Below are 24,477 nucleotides of genomic sequence, written 5' to 3' on the forward strand. Positions count from 1 at the left end.
AAAAACCCCCTGTGCCCCTTGCCCCATTCCAACTGACCACTAACAATGCATTTGCTTCTGTAATCTGCTTCTGCTGCCCTCTTTCCTATAAAAAGACCTTCCCCCAGTCTGCAGGCGCGCTTGTCTTCCGAAAGACTAAGTCGCCCCAGGTACCTGTGTACTTAAGTACTTAATAAAGCCTCTTGCTATTTGCATCCGAAGAGTGACTCGCTGCTCCTTGGGAGGGTCTCCTCAGCCTGAAAGACTGCCCACCACTGGGGTCTTTCAGAGCCTGTCCTGGCACTAGCTCTTGTAGATCAGGCTGGCCTCGAACTCACAGAGATCCACCTGCCTCTGCCTCCCAAGTGCTGGGATTAAAGGCGTGCACCACCACCGCCCGGCCGGAGAATTTTTTTAAAAAGCAAACAGGACGTTCCCCCGGGAGCAAGCTAGCTGCGGGTTTTAAGGAGAGGGCCTGTAGGGTCTTTCAATATAATCCCAGCACTAGATGACTGAGACAGGGAGGAGTTTAAGGCCAGTGTCAGCCACACCATGAGTTCAAGAACAGTTTTGTCTCAAATCACACAACAAAACAAAAACAAATCAAGGCAAGAGCTTTTATTTCCAGCACATGAAAACAGGAAGACTGCTAGTTCTAGCACAGCCTAAGCCGCACAGTGAAATCCTGTCTCAGACAAATAAGTAGATGATTTATTGAGCTCCGAGCCACCCGGGCCTCTTTCTTAACTACTTTCCGCCTGGGACAAAACTGACAAATACATTTGAAATGACCAAGATTAACATGCAGTTGTTCGTGGTGATGCCTGCCTGCAGTCCCAGCACCTAGAGCAGTGGTTTTCAACCTGTGGGTCGAAGCCCTTAGAAGCCAAATGACCTTTCCACAGGGGTTGAGCATCAGATATCCTACATTATGATTCATAACCGTAGCAGAATTACAGCTGAGAAGTAGCAACAGAATAGTTTTATGCTGGAGGGGTACCACAAGATGAGGCGCTGTATTTAAGGAGTGAAGCATTAGGAAGACTGGGAACTACTGCCCTATAGGCTGAAGCAGGGAGGTCAGGAGGTCAACGCCAGAGCTGTGTGTAGTGAGTATGCATGCTACAGCTTTGGAGAAGGAGACAGGAGGATAAGGAGTTCAAGACCACCCCCAGGTACATGTCGAGAAGTCCAGCCTGGGCTACACTAAATTCTGTCTTAAAAAAGAAAGAAGGAACAAAAAGAAAGGAGGGAAAAAGAGCCTGAGAGCAGACCAAGCTGCACATTGAAACCTCATTTCCAAAACCCAGAAGGGATTCAGGTTTCTCTGGATTTCTATTAATTACCTTACGTTTAGGTTTCCACCTCAGGGCTTGTGAGACTTGGAGAATTCCCATAGGAACTCCCTAATCACTGTATGAATCTTAATTAATGACCTCCCTCTAAGAAATAAATGATTATGAACTCCTTCAATTTCACCAAAGCACAGGGAGTCACTGTTCCTACTGCCCTGTAAAACTAACCTGGCCTCAGTTTCCACGTAAGTGAAGCCATGAATCTCAGCTAAGCGCAGGCCAAAGAATGAGGAACACTGTAGAAGCTAATAAAACAAGCATTTCCGGCGATTTTTTAAAAATGTGCATTTGTGTGTTGTGTGAGGGTGTCAGATCTCCTGGAACTAGAGTTACAGACAGTTGTGAGCTGCCAGGTGGGTGCTGTGAATTGAACCTGGGTCCAGGCAAAGAGCAGTCAGTGCTCTTAACCACTGAGCCATCTCTCCAGTTCCCTAAACAAGCATTTCTAAAAGAGCTTCATTGTAGGGCCCTGGTCTCCCTTATTCCTGGGGTGCATTCGCGGGGACAGTTTATGATCTGCTAACTAAGCTTCCTGTGTGTTTCTGTGTTCTTCCTGCCCCGCCTGGTGGTTAGCTGCAGGGCATTTACTCCATTGTTAATATGGTAATTTCCCACCTACCTGGGCGGAAATCCTTGTGCTGCAGTTAGGTAGATAAGGACTCCCCCAATGCTGAATAAACTGGCATTTGGCTGATCTCCTTTCCAATGACCCTGGTCTCTCTGTGTGTTCTTTTCAATCTCCAGGCCCTTGCTTGACTCGTGTTCGGTACAGTGGCGCGCAAACTGTACCGACGGTGTAACACAAAATCGGGTGTTACACTTCACAGCTATTTTGTAGTGCATAGCCTTTGGTTTGTGTGAAAAGTACTCTGTACTGTGTGGTGTACGCACACATATGTGTGAAAAGTACTCTGTACTGTGTGGTGTACGCACACATATGTGTGAAAAGTACTCTGTACTGTGTGGTGTACGCACACGTATGTGTGAAAAGTACTCTGTACTGTGTGGTGTACGCACACGTATGTGTGAAAAGTACTCTGTACTGTGTGGTGTACGCACACGTATGTGTGAAAAGTACTCTGTACTGTGTGGTGTACGCACACATGTGTGTGAAAAGTACTCTGTACTGTGTGGTGTACGCACACGTATGTGTGAAAAGTACTCTGTACTGTGTGGTGTACGCACACGTGTGTGAAAAGTACTCTGTACTGTGTGGTGTACGCACACATCTTATTCTTAAAAAATATCCCTTGGGGTCCCCCTGCCCCGCAGCAAACTCCGGCGGGTCCCAGCAGTGCCGGGCACCGGTGCACCCGAGCAAGCGACTACAGTCAGCGGCGGTGGCGGCGGGTCAGACATATAAACACAGGAAATAGCCATAAATGTTTATTAAAAAGGGGAAGGGAGAGAGAGAGAGAGAGAGAGAGAGAGAGAGAGAGAGAGAGAGAGAGGAGGAGGAGAGAGAGAGAGAGAGAAGGAGAAAGGCAAAAGCCCCGTGTGAGAGGAAAAGCAGGAAGAGAGCGGGCGGGGCGGAGGTCAGGAGTTAAAAGGAGTGGGCGTGGCTAGGGCAGGGACCAAAAGAACAACAACACATACGTGTGAAAAGTACTCTGTACTGTGTGGCATATGCACACAAGTGTGGGTGCAGGTGCACATATGCAGGTGCACATATGCAGGTGCATATACAGAAGCTATAAAGGACATTGGGTGTCGTTCCCTAACCCTCTCCGCGTGAGGCAGTGTGGATAAAAATGGCCCCCATAGACACATAGGAAGCAGCACTATTAGGAGACACGGCCTTGTTGGAGTAGCTGTTGTTGGAGGCACTGTGATTTGGGGTGGACTCTGAGATCTGAGAGGCTCAAGCCTGGCCACTGTCAGTCTCTTCCTGCTGCCTGCAGATTCGGATGCAGAATTCTCAGCTCCTCTCCAGCACCATGTCTGCCTACGTTCCCGTCATGCTTCCTGCCATGACGAGAATGGACTGAACCTCTGAAACTGTAAGCCAGCTCCAATTAAATGCTTTTCTTTATGAGAGTTGCTGTGGTCATGGTGTCTCTTCACAGCAATAGAAACCCTAAGACAGCACTGTATTCCTTTGGGCCGGAGTCTCTAACTGAACCTGGAGCTATGCTGGCCACCAGCAAGTCCCAGCAATCTCGGGATTTGAATTTAGGCCTTCATGCGTGCACAGCAAGTACTCTGGTTGACTCCTCTCCCTAGTCCTTTGTGTTGTTATTTAACTTTTCTTTAAAAAAAATTCCCAAGGAACAATATGGTTTCTTTTTTAAGTTTAATTTTGTGCTTTCCCCACATCTATGGATTTGAACCCCGTGTGTGCCTGGTACCCAAGAAGGCCCGAGGATGGTGTCAGGTCCCTTGAAACTGGAATTATAAAATGTTGTAAGCTGGTAGTCAAATTCCCATCCTCAGAGCAGCAAGCACTCTAACCACTGAGCTGTCTCTGCAACCCTAATATTATTGTTTGAAGTCAGCAAACAAAGTGATGTTTCTTTAAGGTATCTTCGTAAACATGTATCTTTACATTTTGTTCTAATCCATCTCCCTCGTCCATTTTACTTTTTATTTTGAGGCAGGATCTTCCTTAATTTCCTAGGCTGGCTTTGAATCTACTCCATACCCCAAGCAGGCCTTAAACTTTCAACACTAACTGCCTCGACCTCCTAAGTAGCTTGGATTATAATAAACCCGTGCCCCAAGGTCATGTTAAAATATATATTCTTGGCAATGGTGATGGTGCACGTCTTTAATCCCAGTACTCTGGAGGCAGAGACAGGCAGATCTCTGTGAGTTCAAGGCCAGCCTGATCTATAGAGCGAGTTCTAGGGCAGCCAGGCTACACAAAGAAGAAACCTGTCTTGAAAAGCAAAGAATTGTGCACACACGCGCCTGCATGTATGTGTGTGCAATTAGAAAAATGTGTATGTGGTGTATATATGTGGTGCACATATATGTATATATGTGGGGGGCAGGGCTCACGAGCCCCTGCATGAGTACAGAAGCCAGAAGAGGACATCATAATCTACCTTATTTTTCTGGAGCTTGGATGGCAGCCAACAATGCCCAGTGAGCATGGCCCATGCCAGTAATTCCAGCACTTGGGAGACTGAAGTCAGATACATTAGTGATCTTGAGGCCAGCCTGGGTTACATACCTAAATCTTGTCTTTACAAAAGAGAAAGAAGGAAGGAAGCCAAACCTATTTAGATGGTTCTAAGAAATGAAAAACCGAAGAAAGCTCTTCCAATTGGTAAGCATATATTTTCAGGTTGACATCCTGGCTGTTGTTTCTGGGGTTATGTGAGAACCTTAGCAGCATGTGATCTATTGGTCTTCCTGGGAGAAACCCAGGTATAGGTTTGCTTTCTGTTGCTGAGATAAAATACTGACCAAAAGGAACTAGGGTAGCCAAGTGCGGTGGCACACATCTTTAATCCCAGCATTCCAGAGGCAGAGGGAGGCAGATTTCGGCGAGGTCTACAGAATGAGTTCCAGGCCGGCCACTGTATGGAGGAGCTTTTTTGGCTTACAGGATACAGCTCATCATTGAGGCTAGCCAAGTCAAGAACTCAAGGCCAGAACTTGGAAGCAGAAACTGAAGCAGAGACCACGGAGAAATGCTGCTTACTGGCTTGTCTCCCCACACTTGCTCAGCTACCCTTACGCAGGCCAGGTCCACACACCCAGATATGGCACTGCCCATGGACTGAGTGAGTTAACAATCAGAAAGTGCCCCACAGAAATGCCCATATACCCTGATGGAGGCAATTACTCACCTGAGGGTCTTTGCTCCCAGGTGACTTTGTGTCAAGATGACAAAGCCAATCGTAGAGGACCCTTTTCCTTCCTGTACTGTAGCCTGCCAGCCTAGTCCCACAGCAGTCCATTTTTACGTCTGCAGATATTTCTAACAGCATAAAGCAGATTTGCCATTTTGGCTTCAAAGTCTCAGATGGCAGCTCCCCCTTCTGACATCTACTTCCCTCTGGGGGTTGTTACAGTCAGGGCAGCATGGGCTTCTCATACATCTCCCTGTCCCACTTCCTGCTTCACTAGCCCTTCAGCCTGGGACATCCTTCTCCTAGGCTTTCACGGAGCTACGACTCAAGTCAACTGTCCTCTTCTCTGGACCCTTCCCTGATACCCAGTGTGAGGATCCGAGTTTGAACCCCTAGCACCCTAGTAAATAGCCAGGGTTGCAAGATGTGCCTATAACTCAGGAGTGTGGGGGGACAGGAGCGGGTCACTGGGATTGCTGGCTGCCAGCCCCGCTCCAGGCTCCAGGTTCAATAATGGAGGCCATCTTAAGAAAATAAGGTTGGCCGGGCGATGGTGGCGCACGCCTTTAATCCCAGCACTCGGGAGGCAGAGGCAGGCGGATCTCTGTGAGTTCGAGACCAGCCTGGTCTACAGAGCTAGTTCCAGGACGAGCTCCAAAGCCACAGAGAAACCCTGTCTCGAAAAACCAAAAAAAAAAAAAAAAAAAAAAAAAAAAAAAAGAAAATAAGGTTGACTGTGATGTTCTCTTTGGGCCTCTGTACTCGTGCAGGGATTCATAACACCCCCCCCCCAACACACACACACACACACACACACACACACACACAAAACCAAAAAAAAAAAAACAACAAATAATTAAACCATCATCATACCTAGGAAAGAAAAATCTAAATCCCAGTCCTTCACTGTTCACTCATTTTCAGGACAAGAGGGACCAGATCCAGTCATCCAAAACCAATGAAGCATACACTACTTGGCCTTATGTTATACACTGTGCCTTGGGCCTTGTGTATAGGACACCAGTATCTGGTTTGTGAACCTTAAGGTACAGGGAGCAACAGAGAGGACAGACACGATCAAAGCACACATTACACGCATGTGTCAAAGTGTTTCAACGAAATCCACTGTTTTGTACAAAGAGTAGAGACTAATAAAAAAAGAAAAAGACAGTGGCAGGGCACTTGAAAGAATTTGGGGGAAGACATGATCAAAAAGATTTTTTTCTTCCCTATTAACATCTATAATTAATGACACCCACCCCAATCAAACTCACTACGTCCCTATCATAATTGCTGATCCTCCTCCTCCACCTCCCAAATGCTGCAATGCTGGAATCACAACCTGAACTACATATATCACCAGAAAAAATACATATTTTAAGAGAAAATACCTCGTTTACAATGACTTCTGCAGACGACCTGATGCGTCTGTGAAAACCCAGGTGGACCCAGTTTGTTCCAAACCACAGTGTCCGGAGTATCTATGAGCAAACCGCAGGCACAGAAGTAAACCCCAGAGTCTAGGGAGAGAAGTACTTCTTGGCTTATGATTACCAGGGTCAGAAGACTTCTAGTTATCCCTTAACTGTAACTGATGTGACAACCATCCTGGCCACCTACCTGCTGCCAAGGTCAGAGATTGCCGTTATACCAGAAGAATCTGTTAACTCACTTCCTTCCCAGTGAACCTGGAGAAGGCAATTGGTGAGAGGAGGCTCTGATGTGAAAGAAAACACAGGGCAGGTAGTTCTGGTAAGGGCCTTTGCATCTTTCCCAACTGATGCTGTTTTTACAAACACACACACACAACACATATATACACACAAACACACAATTTCTTTGGGGGTGGCTAGGGCATGGAGACTCTCTCTCTCTCTCTCTCTCTCTCTCTCTCTCTCACACACACACACACACACACACACACTTCTTTGAGATTGGCTAGGGGATGGAGAGTGTTCTGCTCTTGAAAAGGACCCTCAGTTTCTAGCAGCTCACCACCAACTCCAGCTCCAGGGGATGATGCCCTCTTGTGGCCTCCGAGAGCATCTGCATGCACATGTGCAAAACCCCCTCCACATAATTAAAACAAAAATCTTCTAAAACTACTTAAAATTGTATCTGTATGCAGGAGTGTTCTTGCTTGCTTGTATGCATGTGCAGGGCATATAGGCCTGGTGCTGGGTGTCTGCAAAATCCAGAAGAGGGGGTCAGAGCCTTTGAAAACGGAATCACAGATGGCTGAGAACCACCTCGTGGATGCTGGAAAACAAACCAGGATCCTCGCCGGGATGTCCCAAATTGTTATTTACTTGGGTGGGGGGAACTCACATATGCCATCGCACTTTTGTGGAGGTCAGGGGATAACGTTCGGGGGTTGTTTCTTTCCTTCCATCATGTGGGTGCAAGGGTCCTAGCTCAGGTCAACAGGTGTGGAGGCATGCTCTTTACCTTGAGTCATCTCACGGGCACATATACATACATACGTGTGTACATGTACGTGTGTGTGTGTCTAGAAGACACAGGTTGCATGTAACTCAGTGTATTCCAGAAGAATGAAGAAATTGACTTCCAATGGGTATTGTACGGGTCAGCCTGCAGTGTAGCCTAAGCTAGACCACAAAGAGTACGTGCTCTTTAAAACAGACAGGTATTTTGTTTTTCCAATGTGTCCTCCTAGAGTATCTTTGCTATTTCTCAGAATGGATTTTCCTCAAATCAGATCGAAATATCACTGATTAGAAAAGCAGCAATGAAGGAGGAAGCCTAATTAATTACTTTAGAAGACACTTCCAGTTTTAGGGCATTTCCTCCCCTCCCCCAAGGGGCTTAGCTGGCTAAGAGTATTACAAAGAGAGGTCTCCGCTGACAGAGTTAATCATCTTAAAGCCTGTTTACTGCTGTGCCATACACATTGTCTTCTATGCTGTAATCTCACCTCCTTCAAGCATGTTTCTAAATGAACGTGGGCCAGATGAGGAGAAAGCCAAACCACCGCTCAGAAACGCAACCGCGCCGCCGAAAAGAAAAAGAGAACCCTGAACTCACAGATGTATCATTTGGTCCTCTCGTTCATTCTTTCTGCATAGTAGGTGCTTATGTATCAGAAAGCAACTGAAGCCTCCACCCAGGAGTTTGGTGTGCTAACTTCAACCAACAACACAAGTCCTAGAAATGAGCGATGCAAAGAGGAAAACCAAAGCCAGCCCGGGGAAAGTGGTAAGAGCATCTGGAGGAAGAGTCCCAGAGAAGGGGTAGATGCTGGCGCTGTGGCCAACAGCATCTGTGACAGCACCGGCAGATGGGTAGCGAAAAGACCAACACGAATTGGAGAGAGACACAGGTGGCTCACAACCTTTCCTTCGGACCAGGGTCCCAGGGAATCTGATGCTGTCAACCCTCAGGCACTGGGCATGTACGAGATAAACCTGTAAATGTAGACAAAACACCCAAACACGCAGGAAAAAAATTAAAGACCAATATAATTTGTAGATGTTGTCCTAGGATGGGTGGTTTTGCAGAGCCATACTAAGCTCAGAAAAATATGGTTTTCCCTCAGGCAAGGTCAGCTACTGCAACCCAACCAGGCCAGAACAAACCTCGGATAGGCTCTGGCTAAAATCCTAAGGTGTCAGGAAAAAGAGGTTCCACTCGTTACAGAGCCAACTCAGATCCTCTGGATACTGCTAAGAACTCATGACAATTCACACGGTAAGATTTTAAAAAACGATTTATTTACTCTTGAGTGTATTGATGCATACATGCATACCTGCATGTGTATCTGTGTGAGGATGTAGGGTAAGATCCTCTGGAACTGCGTTTAGACTTTGTGAACTGTCATGTGGTTGCTGGTAACTGAACCCAGGGCCTCTGGAAGAGTAGCTAGTGCTCTTAACCGCTGAGCCATCTTTCCAGCCCCTTTACACTGGAAGGTTTATCAGCAAACTATGATGAGATCTGTGTGACCATCAGCATACGAGTCCCCCGGAGGTGTCTCATCCTAAACCTGAGCAGTGTGGCATTTAAACACCGCCTCCTGACCTACACAGAGTAATTATCAAGAAAAACAGCTCCAGCCGGGCGGTGGTGGCGCACGCCTTTAATCCCAGCACTCGGGAGGCAGAGGCAGGAGGATCTCTGTGAGTCCGAGACCAGCCTGGTCTACAAGAGCTAGTTCCAGGACAGGCTCCAAAACCACAGAGAAACCCTGTCTCGAAAAACCAAAAAAAAAGAAAAAAAAAAAAAAGAAAAACAGCTCCTCGCTTTTTAAAAAGGGTCAAGATGACTCAGTAGGTAAGGTTGTTTGTCATCAGGCCTGATGAGTTTAATCCCCAGAAACCACACAGTAGGAGAGAACACCAGCACACACGCCCAGGAATGCATGAGCATGCTCACTCAAACACACATACACACAATGACGGTAGAGAAAAAGCAACATTAAGTGGAGCTCTAGACAAAACTCTATAATAGTCTTTCCTCTTCCCAAGGACTCATCCACAGCTACGCGCTTCGTTCCTAAGCTACACACTTGGCCCAAAGTGAATCTTTTTTTGGGGGGGGGGGTAGGGGGTGGGCGGAGACACACTGGCAGGGGAGGGTTTCCAGTGTTTCTTTACCTAACAGCCCTGGCTATCATGGAACTCACCCTGTAGACCAAGCTGGCCTTGAACTCAGAGATCCACCTGCCTCTGCCTCCTGAGTGCTGGGATTAAAGGTGTGCACCATCACCACCACCTGGCAGTGGATAATTTTTAAAATAAGTGCATCACACATAGGCATCCTCAGGAATATTAACCTTCATCAGGCGATGAAAGGAGACAGAGACAGAGACCCACACGGGAGCACCGGACAGAAATCTCAAGGTCCAAATCAGGAGCAGAAGGAGACGGAGCACGAGCAAGGAACTCAGGACCACGAGGGGTGCACCCACACACTAAGACAATGGGGATGTTCTATTGGGATCTCACCAAGGCCAGCTGGCCTAGGTCTGAAAAAGCATGGGATAAATCCGGACTAGCTGAACATAGCGGACAATGAGGAATACTGAGAATTCAAGAACAATTGCAGTGGGTTTTTGATCCTACTGCACGTACTGGCTTTGTGGGAGCCTAGGCAGTTTGAATGCTCACCTTACGAGACCTGGATAGAGGTGGGCAGTCCTTGGGCTTCCCACAGGTCAGGGAACCCTGATTGCTCTTCGAGCAGATGAGGGGGGGGGACTTGATCGGGGGAGGGGGAGGGAAATGGGAAGCGGTTGTGGGGACGAGGCAGAAATCCTTAATAAATAAATAAATTAAAAAAAAAGTGCATCATATGACATACAAAGTCCCTTCTAAATTCCCATAGCCAAAATGTAAACCAGACCTGGCAAAAGAACCCTTTGTAAATCAGCAACACAAGGGCGCCACCTTGTGTCAAAGATCTTTCCTTACACCCCAGATCTTTAGGCCAAAGACCACACTTGGGACTCTCACCATTTCTTACAGAATATAGCTTTATTTATAGAATCTTACAAATAAAACACTTACAGTCCACATGACATAAGTTATTTTATTTTTTAATTCTTCTCATAACACCTGAGTTATTTTTTTTTAAAAAAACACTGTGATGTAACTGTCAAGGGAACTTCGAATAAAATCCTCTTTCTTTTTGCAAAAGTCACCCAGCTTATCTGCATCTCTTTGGAAGAGGGCTCATTAAAACTGGATCCGAGGCGATCCAAACAGAGAAGCTGCTTAAACCCAGGGTGAACGGTGACTGAAGAACACTCCCCTCGCTGACACCAGACACTAAATATTGGGGGGAGGGTTGGGCGACAGAAGGTACGGTCAGGGATGAGGTGTGAGGTGACAGAACCCTCTAAGGGTGTGACAAACACTTTCCTTGCTAGCCTTAGCAGGAGGCGGAAAACTACGGGCAATAAGGCCAGTGGGGGAAAGTCCGCTAAACAACTCGCCACCCCTTGGACTTCTAATATGCATAAATGCTTAAAACAGCAAGTTCAACATTTGAAAGTCAAAAAAGTTCAGTGGGCACAACTTAAAATGCCGGGCAAATCTGTTGCCAACAGCAACTGATCATCAGCTGGCCTGGAGCAAACCCCCACCATGCCCCTCCTGAGTCTGAGGGATGCGGCCTTCTGCTCTGAAGAGGATTTCCCTTTAAAGTCAGCTGTCTGCACAAGAAAGTTCTCGAGCTCCTGTGACGCTGCATGGCAAGCACCCTCTCTTACATGTAAGGCTCTATTTTTAAGCTCTTCTGAACAAACTAAGCCACCGTCCTCCTTCAGCGTGAGGGGTACTCAAGGAATATCAGCATCTAGGGGGGAGTCTAAAATTTAATTATAATACACAAACATGAACTAAGCAAAGCAGAATCTTTCAATCTTTTTGCGGGGTGGTGGTGCTGGGAATGAAATTCAGGGTGTCTCACACACACACACTAGGCAAAAGTTCTGCTACTGAGCCACACCCTCAGCCCACACATAAAATAGGATTAAGTTTTATGTTTTTATCCTCCTTTTGTATTGCTGACACAAGATCTCACTACATAGCCCAGACTGGCCTGCAATACACTATGAAGCCTGGATTGGTGTAAAACTTGCCTCCTAAGTGCTGAGATCACAGGTGTGAGCCGCCACACCTTGCTCAGGCTTAGACTTTGTCAGTTTCTGTCGGCTCCGGACAGCAGTTGTTGGAAAAATGAAACAGAAAAGACAGAGACTCGTCTTCAAACAGCAACAGCAATGACGGTGACAATAACATAAAATATTAGATTATGACATTGAAGGAATTGGTTCTTTGGTAAAAGTGGACCCTAATCCTACCAGGACTTGGTCCTGACATTTAATCTAGAACCTTAACTGCTGAAGCTTCTCCTTCCTCTCGCCTCTTCTCAAGAGCGGGAGAGACACCCAGCAAATCTCTAAATTTCCCAGTTATGTTGTCAGGATTCCTGGCTTCAAGCATGTTTCCCCAAGAAGAGGAAACATATATATACATATGTTCACACACACATATGTTCCACATATGTGTTCATATATATATATACACGCTGTTTTTAATGGACAGTTTTCCTGCGGTAAGAACAGAAAGACTCAGGCGTTGGCAATGAACCAGTACTGTCAGTCATGTGAGCAATGGCCCCTGGGCTGTTGACGGTGGGCACCACTAAGAAAGGCTCCGGGAGAAAGTGGCTCCCCAAAGTGGCTAAGGAACCCACGTTATCAATATGATAATAATAAATTAATTCACTTAGTGAACCTGGAGATTAGCTCCCCTGGAAGCCAGAGTTCTGAGGAGAGGGCCCCACAGTGTCTGAGGCTGGCCTGTGGCATGAAATGACAAGCAGAACCATCCGTTTTCCTGGGGTAAAAGAAAGCAGTGTACACTCAATTCAACTCAGGATTAATCTGGGGCCAGGGAGGAAGTGGGAGCTAGACAGTGTGCCCTTTAAAACCCACTGGCAGCAGGGACGTCTGCAGCCCTGACCTGAAGGTCTGACCTCAAGGTCTGGAGTTCCTTGGTATACAACTATTATTTCTGCAATTAGCAAGTCCTAAGTTTGGCCAACACGGACTCCATTTCCGGTTATCTTTGTCACAATAAGGCATAAACAACTGCGTCCCGATACTGGGCCAGGTTCTACTTGGCAGACCAGGGGAGATTAAATGTGCAGTTTCCCCTCTAATGCAAACACCTTAAATGTGCTTCTAGTGAGGCATCTAAAAAGTATCTAGAAAAGGAAGCCAAGAGGGTGTGTGTGAAAATCAGGGCAAAATGAATGGGTTTGGTGCAGACCTCGTGCCACTCCAGAGGGAATCCACAGTGGCTCGTCTGGCCGACTCCGTGACATAGACGCTGCACACATCAGCATGCAGCGTCCTAGAGGGGACCAGAGAGCACCAAGGAGACAGTTCTCCCTGTCCCTCAAGGTGAACCCCTGCCTCGTCTGCTCAGCATGCCAGTCTCTTTCAGAGAAGAGTTAACTGCACAGACTGAGAACAAACGAGATTCCTATCTTCTGTCCTTTCTCTGTAAAAACATGTCAAGATGGACCGACTTCAAGCCCAGGGTACACACATTCAGAATCACGGGCTCCAGAGCTGGAAACCACCCTGATCTTTCTAACCACACCATGACTTTTGGCTTTGTTTTTACATTGTAAAAGATTCAACATCTCTCAGTGCTTCCTCCAAGAGAAAGAGACAGACGAGGGTGATCAGAAGGAAGAGAGGCGTGTCCTACACGAGGCATTTCAGTTCCAGAATCATCTATGGAAAGGGTCGGGGAGACGGTTTGAGGCACTACCTAGAGAGTCCCAGGGCAGGACGTTTTGAAATAGCTGACATCTGAATGCAGGCAGGCAGTGTGTGCCAGTTTGTAAAGAACTGCCTCACCCATGATGCCTCATGGATGCTGAGTCCTCAGGCCAGGGACATAAGGCCCAGAGTCCGATGTGCAATGCCACTGGCTCCCCACCGGCAGGGTCCTACCCAATCTGAATCTGCCCTGAATACATGGTGAGGACCAGCATGATGGAGAAGCCGGTCAGGAGGCCAAGATTCTGGATGACAAAGGGGACCAAGAAGCTGTTCTTCCTTTCGTCCTCTTGGCAGACCTCGTTCATCTCCGGGAACTGAGAAAGGAGAGAAAAACGCGAGAGTTACGGTTTCTGCTGTCATCTTACCAATGGCGCCGACTGGAACAAGTTATGGTTCGACTCCACCCCGCCCCCACACCCCAATTTCCGGTGGTGGTGTTTAAGGTTCTGGTGACTTCTCTGGAGGAAGCTAAGTCATTGGGGGCATTATCTTTGGCCGTTCCCTGTAGCTTGACAATGTGGCTGCCAGAAACAAGACCCGAACAATGCCAACACCAACGGCTGTGCCAGCATGGATTGGGGGAAACCTCACAAAGCCCCATAGATGAAGAATTATGGACAATGACTACTCAGAGAGGGAGAATCAGACTTCCCCAGGGATGAGCCCTCTAATCGGATATCAAATGCTCATAATACACACAACACCACTAAATGGACGCAGCAGTTTGTACGTGTTTGTGTGTGTATAATATATAAGTGTTACATATATATAACGTCTCAATAATAATTAGCAAAAAAGAGGCTATGAATTTGAGAGAGGGCAGGGTGGAGAGAACTACACAGGAGGAGCTGGAGGGAGAAGAGGCAAATGATGCCAATATAGTGCTCATGTATGAAACTGTCAAAAAATTTTAAAACTTAAAAAAAAGCCATAGTTTACTATTATTTGTGACAGATTATTGGTGTAGGAGGTTCTTCTGTCTATGTGTTGCTTTCATTGGTTGAATAAAGTAACTGCTTTGGCCTTTTGATAGGGCAGATTTAGGTAGGCAGAGTAGACAGAACAGAATGCTGGGAAGAAGGGGACAGAGAGCCGCCATGGAGCTGCCAGGTCAGACATACTGAAATGTTTCCCGGTAAGCCACGACCTCATGGTGTTATACAGATTATTAGAAATGGGTTAAATCAAGATGTGAGCGTTAGCCAATAAGAGGCTAGACATAATGGGCCAGGCAGTGACTTAATTAATACAATTTCTATGTGATTATTTCAGGTGTAAGTTAACCTGGATGACAAGCAACCCGCTCGCTCCTGTTACAGATTATAAGTAAATTCTTTCTCTTTCACTCTTTCTTTTTGCCTACACATTATGCCTCTTCTACCAAATTTAAATAAGTACCCTGGACTGAGCACAATCAATTTTCCTTAGTGACATGGTAAGAGGGGGACCAAAGTTCTCCCTTTAAAATCCAATGACATGGGCTGGAGAGATGGCTCAGTGGTGAAGAGCACTGGCTGTTCTTCCAGAGGTCCTGAGTTCAATTCCCAGCAACCACACGGTGGTTCACAAGCATCTCTAGTGGGATCTGATGCCCTCTTCTGACATAATGGTATACATGAGGATAGAGCCCTCATATACATAAAATAAGTTAATTAAAACAAAACAAGCAAACAATGACTCACTGGGGTAGTTTACAGCTGTGTACCCAGCACCTGGGCGGCTGGGGCAGGACTGCAATGACTTCCAGGTCAGTCTGGACTGAAAAGAGACTCTTGTTGCAAACACAAAGAACCCTAATGCTACCTTGAAAATGTTGATTCTATCATGTTAGAGTTTTAAAAATTTACTTGATGTGTATAGGTATTTTGCCTTGCACGTCCCTTGGGGGACAGAAGAGGTGGGATCCCCTGGAACTGTGGCTGCAGATGGTTCTGTGTCACTATATATGGAGGCTGGGGATCAGCCAGTGTCGTCTCTCCAGCCCCGAACTGTTACATCTTAAATCAGTGAATCGTGTGGCAGGTGAAAGAGACCTCAATAAAGCTGTTATTAAGAACAAAAATCATGGGCCGGCAAGATGGCCCAGTGTAAAGAAAGAGCACTTACTGCCGAGACCGAGGACCCGAGTTCGACCTCAGGAACCCATAAAGAAAACCAACCCCCGCAAGCTGCTTTCCACAAGAATGAACTTGCACCCATACAAAAATCAACGTAAAAGGAATTAAAAAAAAAAATTCTAATGTGTGCCCTTTCCCTCCTATTCAAGAGTCAATCATAAACCACACGGCACACTTACCATATCCGCAAGAGCAATGTACAAGAACATTCCTCCAGCCAGTGCAAAAATCCAGTTGGCAGAGAAGTGACTTCCAGCCAGGATGCCAAAGGCCAGACCCACGTAGCAGCAGCAAGCAGAAAGGAAGTTGAAGAAGAGAGCCTGCTGGATGCTCATGCCAGCATTGAGCAGGATAACAAAGTCTCCTACAACAGGGATGGGCATAGGAAGGGGGTTGAGTCAGGACACGGAACACCACTGGATGAGACTGCTTCAACTGTGGATGAAGTGTGGGTTAAAAATCACAGACTCAAAGATGGTCCTGGGATGAAGGCACCTTCTCTTCCAACCCTGGCTATGGCCTCCCAGCACGGGAACTGGAAATAATTCATAAAGTTTGGAAAGTACATAAATAACCAGTAGCGGCCTCGTTGCTCCCCACATAGAGGCTGGAAATAACCCACGGGATTTTAAAAGTAGATGGCCAACTAGCAATGGCCTCGTTTCTTTTTTGACTGAGAGAGCATGAAATAAAAATAGCTCCCTTTCTCCTAAGGGGTGGTACACTCAGGAAACAAGACCAAGAGAGGGAGAAGTTAGTCACAAGCCAGTAAATGCCAAAGTTAGGACCCTGAGGTATCGCTGAGTCTTGAGTCCCAGCTTGTAGGTCTTCCTTGGTAAAACTAACACATCCTTACGCTCTGGTTTTTCTATTTCATTCACCTGCCACACTTTAACAGACTCCCAGCTTCTGCAGGAGGACGAGGACATACAATATGATCATCTTCACTGAGTATCCAGAAAGGTGTATAGCACCTGGTAAGTCCCGCATTGGCTTGCTTATGATATCCTAGATGACTCTTATCCCATGAGCTCCATATATTGTGGCTCAGTTTTCTCACCTGTGTAGTGTAGTAGCTGCTCCTGCCTTTCTACACTACAGAGGTGAGAAAAATGAGCCACAATATATGGGGCTCATGGGATAAAAATCTTCCTGTGAAAATCTTCCCCATTCTAAGCTGTACTGTACCCAGCCGTTTTATTTTGGAAGTCAGACGAAACACAGCTGAGGTGAAAGAAGAGACAACAAGGGACAGGACACATGAAGGATGTCGCAGACAAAAATGGAGACAGCTGACCCAAAGGGATAGGGAGTGTGCGCTCACCCAGCTCGTGTGGGAATTCCTCACAAAGAATGGCCACCGACGTGCTGATGCCTTGGAAAACAGACACGGTGAAGGAGGCACCAATAGCCAGGCCATCGATGAAATTGTGGAGACCGTCGCTCAAGGTGATCATCCAAGCCAGGGTACCAATATCAGAGTATCGGACCCCCTTGAGCCAGTAGCAAGCACTCTGAGATGCCTGCAGGTCCTATGAGAAAGCATATCCCAGTGGACTTGAGATGACAGGTGACTCCGGTGAGCCTGACTCATCAAGGCTGTGGCTTCCTAGAGACTGCCCGAGGGGCTGGCCGCTACTGACCTGCACAGACATGGAGCTTACGATGACCTTCTCGTCCGTGCCAGGCGCCTTGCCGTCCAGCTCACTGTTGCAATGCTGAGGAATCATGTGGTCCAGGTCCCCATTCTGCAGCTTCTCCATCACACCCTCCTCCTGGTCCTTCTTGGAAGGCAGAGTCTCAGAGGTAAAATGGTTGTGTCCGTGATGGTGCTAGAGAACGGAAAGGGATCGGTGTCACTGAGCAAACCTCCAGCCCAACACAGCACCCATTCAGAGGAAGCAAGCTAAGGCCGGCCGGGGAAGATCTCAGTCCTACATCCCAAGGAAACTGAGCAGGCCACACGTGGAAATACGGAAAAACGACAAGGACTTCCTATTAGACAAAGAAGTAGTGTCCCAACGCCACTCAATCCAGTGAGGTGACCACTACTTTCAGTACTTAGATTCCTCCTTCAGGATGACCACTTGCATTCAACTCTAACAGGCAGTGACCCCATGCCAGGCACCGGAGGCCTCTTATGGGAGTTACACCAGTCAGTGCTGTTCCTGGATGTATGTTACCAAGCCTCTATACTGGCTTCCACAGAGAGACTGCCGGGCTTACCCTGTAGTGCCTTTATACACTGCGACACCCTGCTGACCCATGTCAGTGTTTTCTGAATTTAGAGTTTCCCCCTAGAACATTCCATCACTACTCCCTGGGCCTCACCTCATTTTTCTGCTTCAGGAGCATCTTCAGGATCTTCTCTGTAAAAAAGAAAAGGTAGAAGCCCCCAAACACCACCGCAGACTTGGAGACATAATTGTCCTGAGGGTTGAAACCAAACGCCTGTGGGCCCAGGAAAAAGAGAGTGAGTCTAAGGAAACAAGTTTGCATCGCTCCCCGTTACCTGCTTACCGAGCTCCCCACTCTAGGAAAGAGGCAGCCTAGGGATCTCTGCTGTCCCGCCAGCAAAAACCTAACCTTGACCTTCCCCGGATCTGCCAGCACTAGCTGGATGGGTTGGGTATTCTCTTCTAATAACAAAAGACAGGCTTGGAACCAGGACCTTATGCATGCTAAGGTCTAACACTCTACCACTGAGTTACATCTCCAGCCCATATATATATGTGTGTTTGTGTGTATGTATGACATAAATCCTATGTTATCATATACACATGATATAAACCATATATACATCCATATGATATATACAATATGTGTGTGTGTGTGTGTGTGTGTGTGTGTGTGTGTGTGTGTGTGTATGTGTTTACAAATGTACATGTGGGTGCCCGAATAGGCCAGAAGAGGGCATCAGGTCACCTGAGCCTGGAGTTGTAGGCAGCTGTGAGCCATGTGTATGCTGGGAACCAAATTCTGGTCCTCTGAAAGAGCAGCAAGCACTCTTAGCTGCTGAGCTATCTCTACAGCCTTGAGCTGGAGAAAAGACACTGCAGGTGACTTTCTACTTTGTTTCTGTTGTTGTTTTGGTCTCTTTTGAGATGGGATCTCATTCCCTAGCCCAGGCTAGCCTCAAACTCACAGCCATCTCCTACCTCAGACTCATAGGTGCAGGGTTATAGACATGCGCTACCAGCCCAACTTGACTTTCCTTCCTTCCTTCTTTTTTTTGACTAGGTGTCACTACGTAGACCAACCAGTCCCAGACTCAGACACCAGCCTGCCCTACTGCCCCAGCGCTGGGAACTGGAGGCTGCTTTTCTCTTTTAATGAGGACACTGCCTTAATTTCTAGCAGTACACACAAGCACTCAGCCATCAAACTCCACATTTAAAGAAAGGCCACTTGCATTTATTTTTTTGCCTCATCCAATGTCCCTGGTTGATCTGCCCAACAATACAACGGGAAGTGGTTTAGCTATGATTGGTAAAAAAGGAAATCCATTTCGGTTCCACAGCAAGAACTGCAGCATTTTCCTGACCACAGAGCCTTGAGAGGACCACAAATCAAAAAAAAAAAAAAAGCAGCTACACCCGTGCAGGCAGGCATCCATCTTGGGGTGGTGTAAAGCTCACACATGCCTGCTGTCTCTGCAGTTCAGGAGGATGAGGTGGGAGGATCCCCTGAGCCAAGGAATTTGAGGCTAGCCTGCCCAACAAAGATTCCATCTCTTTCAAACACAGTAAAAATAGTTTTTCAAAAGAATGAAGTGGAGGGTATGTTTCTTTGAGTTCCTGCTGGAAAGGGGGCAAAGAATCCGTTGACACAGAAGACAGGAGTAACCAGAGACCTGCCCTAAGCCCGGCTCCTGGTTTATGGTGCCAAGCGTGCAGTGGCCTGTTTGTCTCTTCTCTAACAGAGAACAGTCTCAGTAAAAACATCGTTCCCAGCACTCAGGAGGTTGCAGCAGGAAGACAGGACATCTGAGACCATGGAGTGAGGAAAAAACTCCAGCTGAATGGTGGTGGCGCACACCCTTAGTCCCACCATTCGGGAGGCAGAGGTTGGCAGGTCTCTGAGTTTGAGACCAGCCTGGTCTACAGAGTGAGTTACAGAACAGCCAGGGCTACTCAAAGAAACCCCGTCTCAAAAAAAAAAAAAAAAAAAAAAAACAGAAAACAAAAACTAATTAATTAAAAAATGAAAAACCCTCCAGCTCTTTCTGGAACAGGACACAGACAGACGCTGCTCCTCCTGATGGGGAACTCCAAAGGCAAGCCCTTTTCCTTTGGGTGTTTAAAGCCCCTCACTCAGTCCCAACCCTCTAGCACCATCTAAGAAACCTGGAGGGCAAACGCCAAAAGCTCTGCATTCAGGTGAGCTCTCCTGGAGAAGATGTATGGGGGGGGGGGGGGGAGCCCTCTTCTCAGGTCAGGCTCTGTGGGTAAAACAGGACTAGGTATGGCAGATATCACGGCTGCTCCACTAGGAACACAAAGCAATGCTGTGGAAAACAGTGTTTAGAAGCATGTGAAATCGTCTCTTGCCTTTGCTCAGGCCTGTCAGACCACCTACAGTGAGATGCCTTGTGCTTATTATATAATTAGCAGGTCTACTAAATCAGATGGAATGTCTCCGAAGCTTCAATGTCTCCCAGGCTTCAAAACACTGACACCCTTCTCTTCCGTGGAAGATCACCCACATGAAGGTGTCACAGACATTCTGTTTCCGCTGAGTTTCTTCTGGTCTCAAACTCCCTACCAAAGTTTTTGCTGAGACCTGTGGATTCTGTTGTTTTTATGTTTCTTGAACCAAAGACCCACACTGAGAGTCAGAGCTACACTACCTTGCTTTTCTTTAAAATATATATATATATGTTATGTGTATGAGTGTTTTGTCTACGTGAACATATGTGCACCACAAGTGTGCCCGGGGCCTGCAGAGGCCAGAAGAGGTCATCGAACCCTCTGGAACTGGAGTTAGTTTGTAAGCTCTGTGTGGGTGTTGAGGATCAGACTAGAGCCAGGTCTTAACCACTGAGCTGTTTCTCCAGTCCCAAGTGGCACTGGCTTTGCACTCAGTCCCAGCACTTTGGAGGCACTCCTGCTTTTGAGGTCAATCCTTCTGTTTGCCATTATATACAGAGAACAGAGAGGAGAGTGGCTAGTCCCGGGTGTAGGATCCGGAGACAGGAAGGATGAGGATGATATTTCAACCTAGTTCTTCAAGCTCTCCTAGCGCCTGCCTTGGCCCCAGCTTTCCTTTCCAAACAGAAAGGACCTTGGGGGCTAGTCCCTATGCCTTCCGTGTAAGCAGAGGGGCCTCCCCTGTGCCTACTGTCCCCTAGCAGACAGGGGATGCTTTGGGACGAGAGCTGCAGCTTGCCATACCTCGGGGATGAGCTGGAAGAGGGCGTTGGAGTAGAGGGTTCCAATCGCCAAGGCTATGAAGTAGAGCAGCAGCCTCTTGTAAAAAGTCTTCTTCATGAAGGGCACCACGCTGGCCCCCATGAGGGAGCAGAGGGAGATGACGGTAACGCAGAGGATACCGTACCCCCATACTGCCCGCCCACCCAAGACAGGGAGCAAGGCAACCACCATTAGGGAAAGGAGGTGGAGAGGAGAGTGTGGGTATTAATGAAGGGACCCAAAAAGAAAAACCAGAGACAAGTAGGGAGGGAGAGAGAAATGGGAAACTTGTTAGCGATTCGAGTCCGATGCAATTTCCTTTAATCAATGCAGGAGGGTATGAGGAGGAATCTGAGGTGGCCTTGGAACCCTGTGACTACTGCCCCTGCTCCCGATGTGGCCTGGGTCATACCCATCAGTTGGTGTGACCGGAAAACGGCAGAATCACACACCACCCTGTGCTCAGGGCCAGCACAGACTCTGGGCTCAAGGTCTTCTAACAGTACAGAGGCAAATGGAAAGAAAATGTTGGGGGTGTCACTGGCTTTGCTCCTGCATATTTAAGCCATGTCACAGAGGCCCACGTGACACTACCCAGGAATGGTTTGGTTTGTGCAAGATATAACGAAGTCATGTGCAGGGCAGAACAGGTAAGACTTGCTGCCCATCAGATTTGGTTCCTGAGCACTTGTGTTTGTTTCTGTTTGCTTTGGGAGATACTCGGTGTAGAAAGCAGAGTTCCAAGACCAACCCCTCCTAGAAATTTATTTCAAATGCATTTTCCAAGGCGACACACTCCGGGTTGTGAGCACAGCCCTCAGGAAGGACTGGCACAAAACCGTACCAGGATAGCAACCCTCGTGTAACCCGAATGGCGGGACACGGACAATGGCAGGAGCGCCAGCCAAACAGGCAATGAAACAGTTCATTTCAAATCCTTAAAAAACAATTAGTAAATTCAATGAATGGAGCTGAAAAAATAGCCCAAGATGAGGTCTCCCTCGGGAAGAACTTTCTAGATCCACGTGGACTTTTGAAACCGTTAAGGGAGCTGACCTGCTCAGTTCTCCCTCGTGATGAAGGAGGAAGAGGTTGGAGCAGGGCATCTCAGGAGGAGGCTTCCCTGGGTCAGGCTCTTGGTTGAGGAGGGTGGGCTAGCCAATGGCATGAGTTTCTATGAAAGCTTTCCCACGAACCAGGCAGCTAAAAACATACTGTTTCTCCAACAGTAGCACACGACTGGGCTGAAAAGGTGGGTGGGCTGTCAACTTGGGCCTTATTTTTGTAGCTCCTCAGTGATGACAATTGAAAAACAGAATTACTGAACATCTCAAAACAGTGGGGTGAGTTACCAGCAAGCCAGACCTGTCAGGGAAAGATCAAGATGCAAGGTACCAATGGTCGAGCTTCTCTTTATGTATTGCATGTGCTTTTTTCAGTTTGTTTTGTCTTGGTGGGAACAACATATTTGCTAAGTTGCCCCAAAGCTGTGATCCTCCTGCCTCAGATTCCCAAGTGCTGCCACAGTGGCCTTAATTACAAATCGGGCTCAGGCTTTCCGGGCCGGTTCTCTGGAGCCACTGTAACCTCCCTCCCTTTCATCTCGCTCCTCACAGACATTCACCTGGAGTCCACACGTGACCCCTGGATTTCCCTTAGAATACAGGGCCTGCCTTGTACACCGCACCCACAAACTGCAACTGTCCTTTGGACTCCTGAAAGTGAGGGTTCTGGAATGCAGCCCAAACAGATCCCCAAGAAGGGGTACAAGTGTTAAGGACCTTGCATCTGATGTTACCTGAAGAGGCCAGAGGCCAACCTGAATGAACAGAGGCACGAGAGTAGTTATTGGACCCCCTGATATGAAGAGTAAATTCATTTTTGGGAGCAGTTATTGGGTATTTAGAGTACAGAGGGAGAACGCCAGCCAGAGGAGGCTCGGCTGGGGCAGTCCAGGAGGAGTGGACGCGCGCGCCTGTTCTACTGCACCTCTGGGATGAGCTGGAAGAGCGCGTTAGAGAGCAGCGTTCCAATGGACAGGGCGATGAAGTAAGTGAGCACACGGCTGAAAAACGCTTTCTCCGTGCATGGCAGGACCAGGACTCCCAGGAGAGAGGCCAGGTTAATCAGTGAGACACTGAGGAACCCAAAGCCCCACACTGTGGAGGAACAAGAACAGACGAGGGCCTCCATTACTGAGGGCGGGCACTTCCGCTGCTGAGAGCCTTATAGGCACACAGAGATCCAGCAGCCCCTCAGCAAACATCTGGTGACCCCATCTCTTGCTAGGGCAGTCTCAGAAAAATGATCTCAATGCGGCTGTCAGGGCAGCTTGCCTTTTAGAGGAAGAGACTGGAGACCCAACATGGAGGAGTAAGTACCATGACGTAGCCAGTATGTGTACTTATGATGATAACACTTTAGGTCCGGTAGCCCTTGGTGCCTATATAGGACTTTAGAAAGGCTCTCAAGGACTCGGACAGGGTGAATCCACTCTGGCAAAGTGGGCGGTACTAGGAGGAGGGGATAATGAAGTAGCCAAGGAGGTCATAAAGGTTGGCACTCTTATGGTTTAATGAAAACAAAGAGTTTCACATGCTGGCCATGGCCCAATGCCCTGCAGTCAGCCCACCCAGGGTCTGGCGCGCATGTCAATCACCAAACTCAACCATCACTCCATTCCTCTTCCGCTCCTCACTTACCTTCAATGGCGCTAGGCTTCCCCTCCTCTGACTGCTCATTTTCCTCAGTCTCCTGGTTTGGGGAGGTGCAAGCCCGGGAATCCAGCTGCTGGAGGATGGTGGGGCAGAACTCCTGAAACTCACTCATCCCGATCTGAGAGTGCTCGCTGAAATTGTGGGCGGCGAAGAGGTCTCCGGAGCTAAAGCACTGAAACAGAGGAGCGGTGGGTGGAGGGGTTCGGAGACGCTACAAGTCGTGCCCTGGCCTGCTAAGTGGCACCGCACTCAACCCTCGGAGAAACAAGGAGAAAATGGACGCATCCAAACTGCAGTGACTCTGGCAGACTCATCTCCGGGGTGAGATGAGTAAGGAAATCCTACACTTGAGAAGGTGAGCCCGCCTGAACAGCTCAGTGAGATGCTCGCGAGTCATTCAGGCACAGCGTGCCCTCTAGTTCACACCCGGAAGGTCCAGGTCAGTCTTACTGGGGTGGGGTGGCAGTGGAGGACAAGATTCCAATCATGTGACCAGGGCATGGTTTCAGACAAATAGGAATCTATCTGCAAACCCAATACCAAATCTGGCTGCCCTTCACAACAGCCCAAGGAACTATTCTGCTAAACTGCAGATTCTAGAAACTTCTGTTGGGAGTATGGACATGTGATAGTTGGCAATCATAGGCACCCATCGTGACCTTGGGGAGTCTTGGGAGTTGAACTTGTGGCTCACCCCACCCCCTCTCTTTGTGTACCTGTGCAGACCCCTGAGAGCCAGCCCTCTGGGAACACTGACAATATAGGTTTTTAGACCTAT

General features: G+C 47.8%; 1 protein-coding gene across 4 annotated transcripts in view; it reads right to left on the reverse strand.

The window, feature by feature from the left end:
* Positions 1 to 10,610: 10,610 nt before the first annotated feature.
* Positions 10,611 to 24,477, reverse strand: part of Slc39a14 (solute carrier family 39 member 14) — a 46,627-nt gene continuing 32,760 nt past the window's right edge. For 3 of the 4 annotated variants that reach the window (XM_041669129.1, XM_041669155.1, XM_041669146.1), the window contains exons 4-10: positions 23,685 to 23,871; positions 20,965 to 21,134; positions 17,903 to 18,022; positions 17,215 to 17,403; positions 16,896 to 17,103; positions 15,751 to 15,935; positions 10,611 to 13,768 (exon numbers count right to left, since the gene is read on the reverse strand). In XM_041669129.1, the coding sequence (XP_041525063.1) occupies positions 13,622 to 13,768; positions 15,751 to 15,935; positions 16,896 to 17,103; positions 17,215 to 17,403; positions 17,903 to 18,022; positions 20,965 to 21,134; positions 23,685 to 23,871 (1,206 nt within the window). In that variant the 3' untranslated portion in view covers positions 10,611 to 13,621. Of the gene's footprint in view, positions 13,769 to 15,750; positions 15,936 to 16,895; positions 17,104 to 17,214; positions 17,404 to 17,902; positions 18,023 to 20,964; positions 21,135 to 22,971; positions 23,142 to 23,684; positions 23,872 to 24,477 lie in introns of all 4 variants that reach the window. The other variant, XM_041669137.1, reaches the window with a different exon arrangement.

The sequence above is a fragment of the Microtus oregoni genome, unplaced genomic scaffold (genome assembly GCF_018167655.1).
Source record: "Microtus oregoni isolate MIOR12 unplaced genomic scaffold, Mior012 000001F_ref0000356, whole genome shotgun sequence".
Lineage (NCBI taxonomy): Eukaryota > Metazoa > Chordata > Mammalia > Rodentia > Cricetidae > Microtus > Microtus oregoni.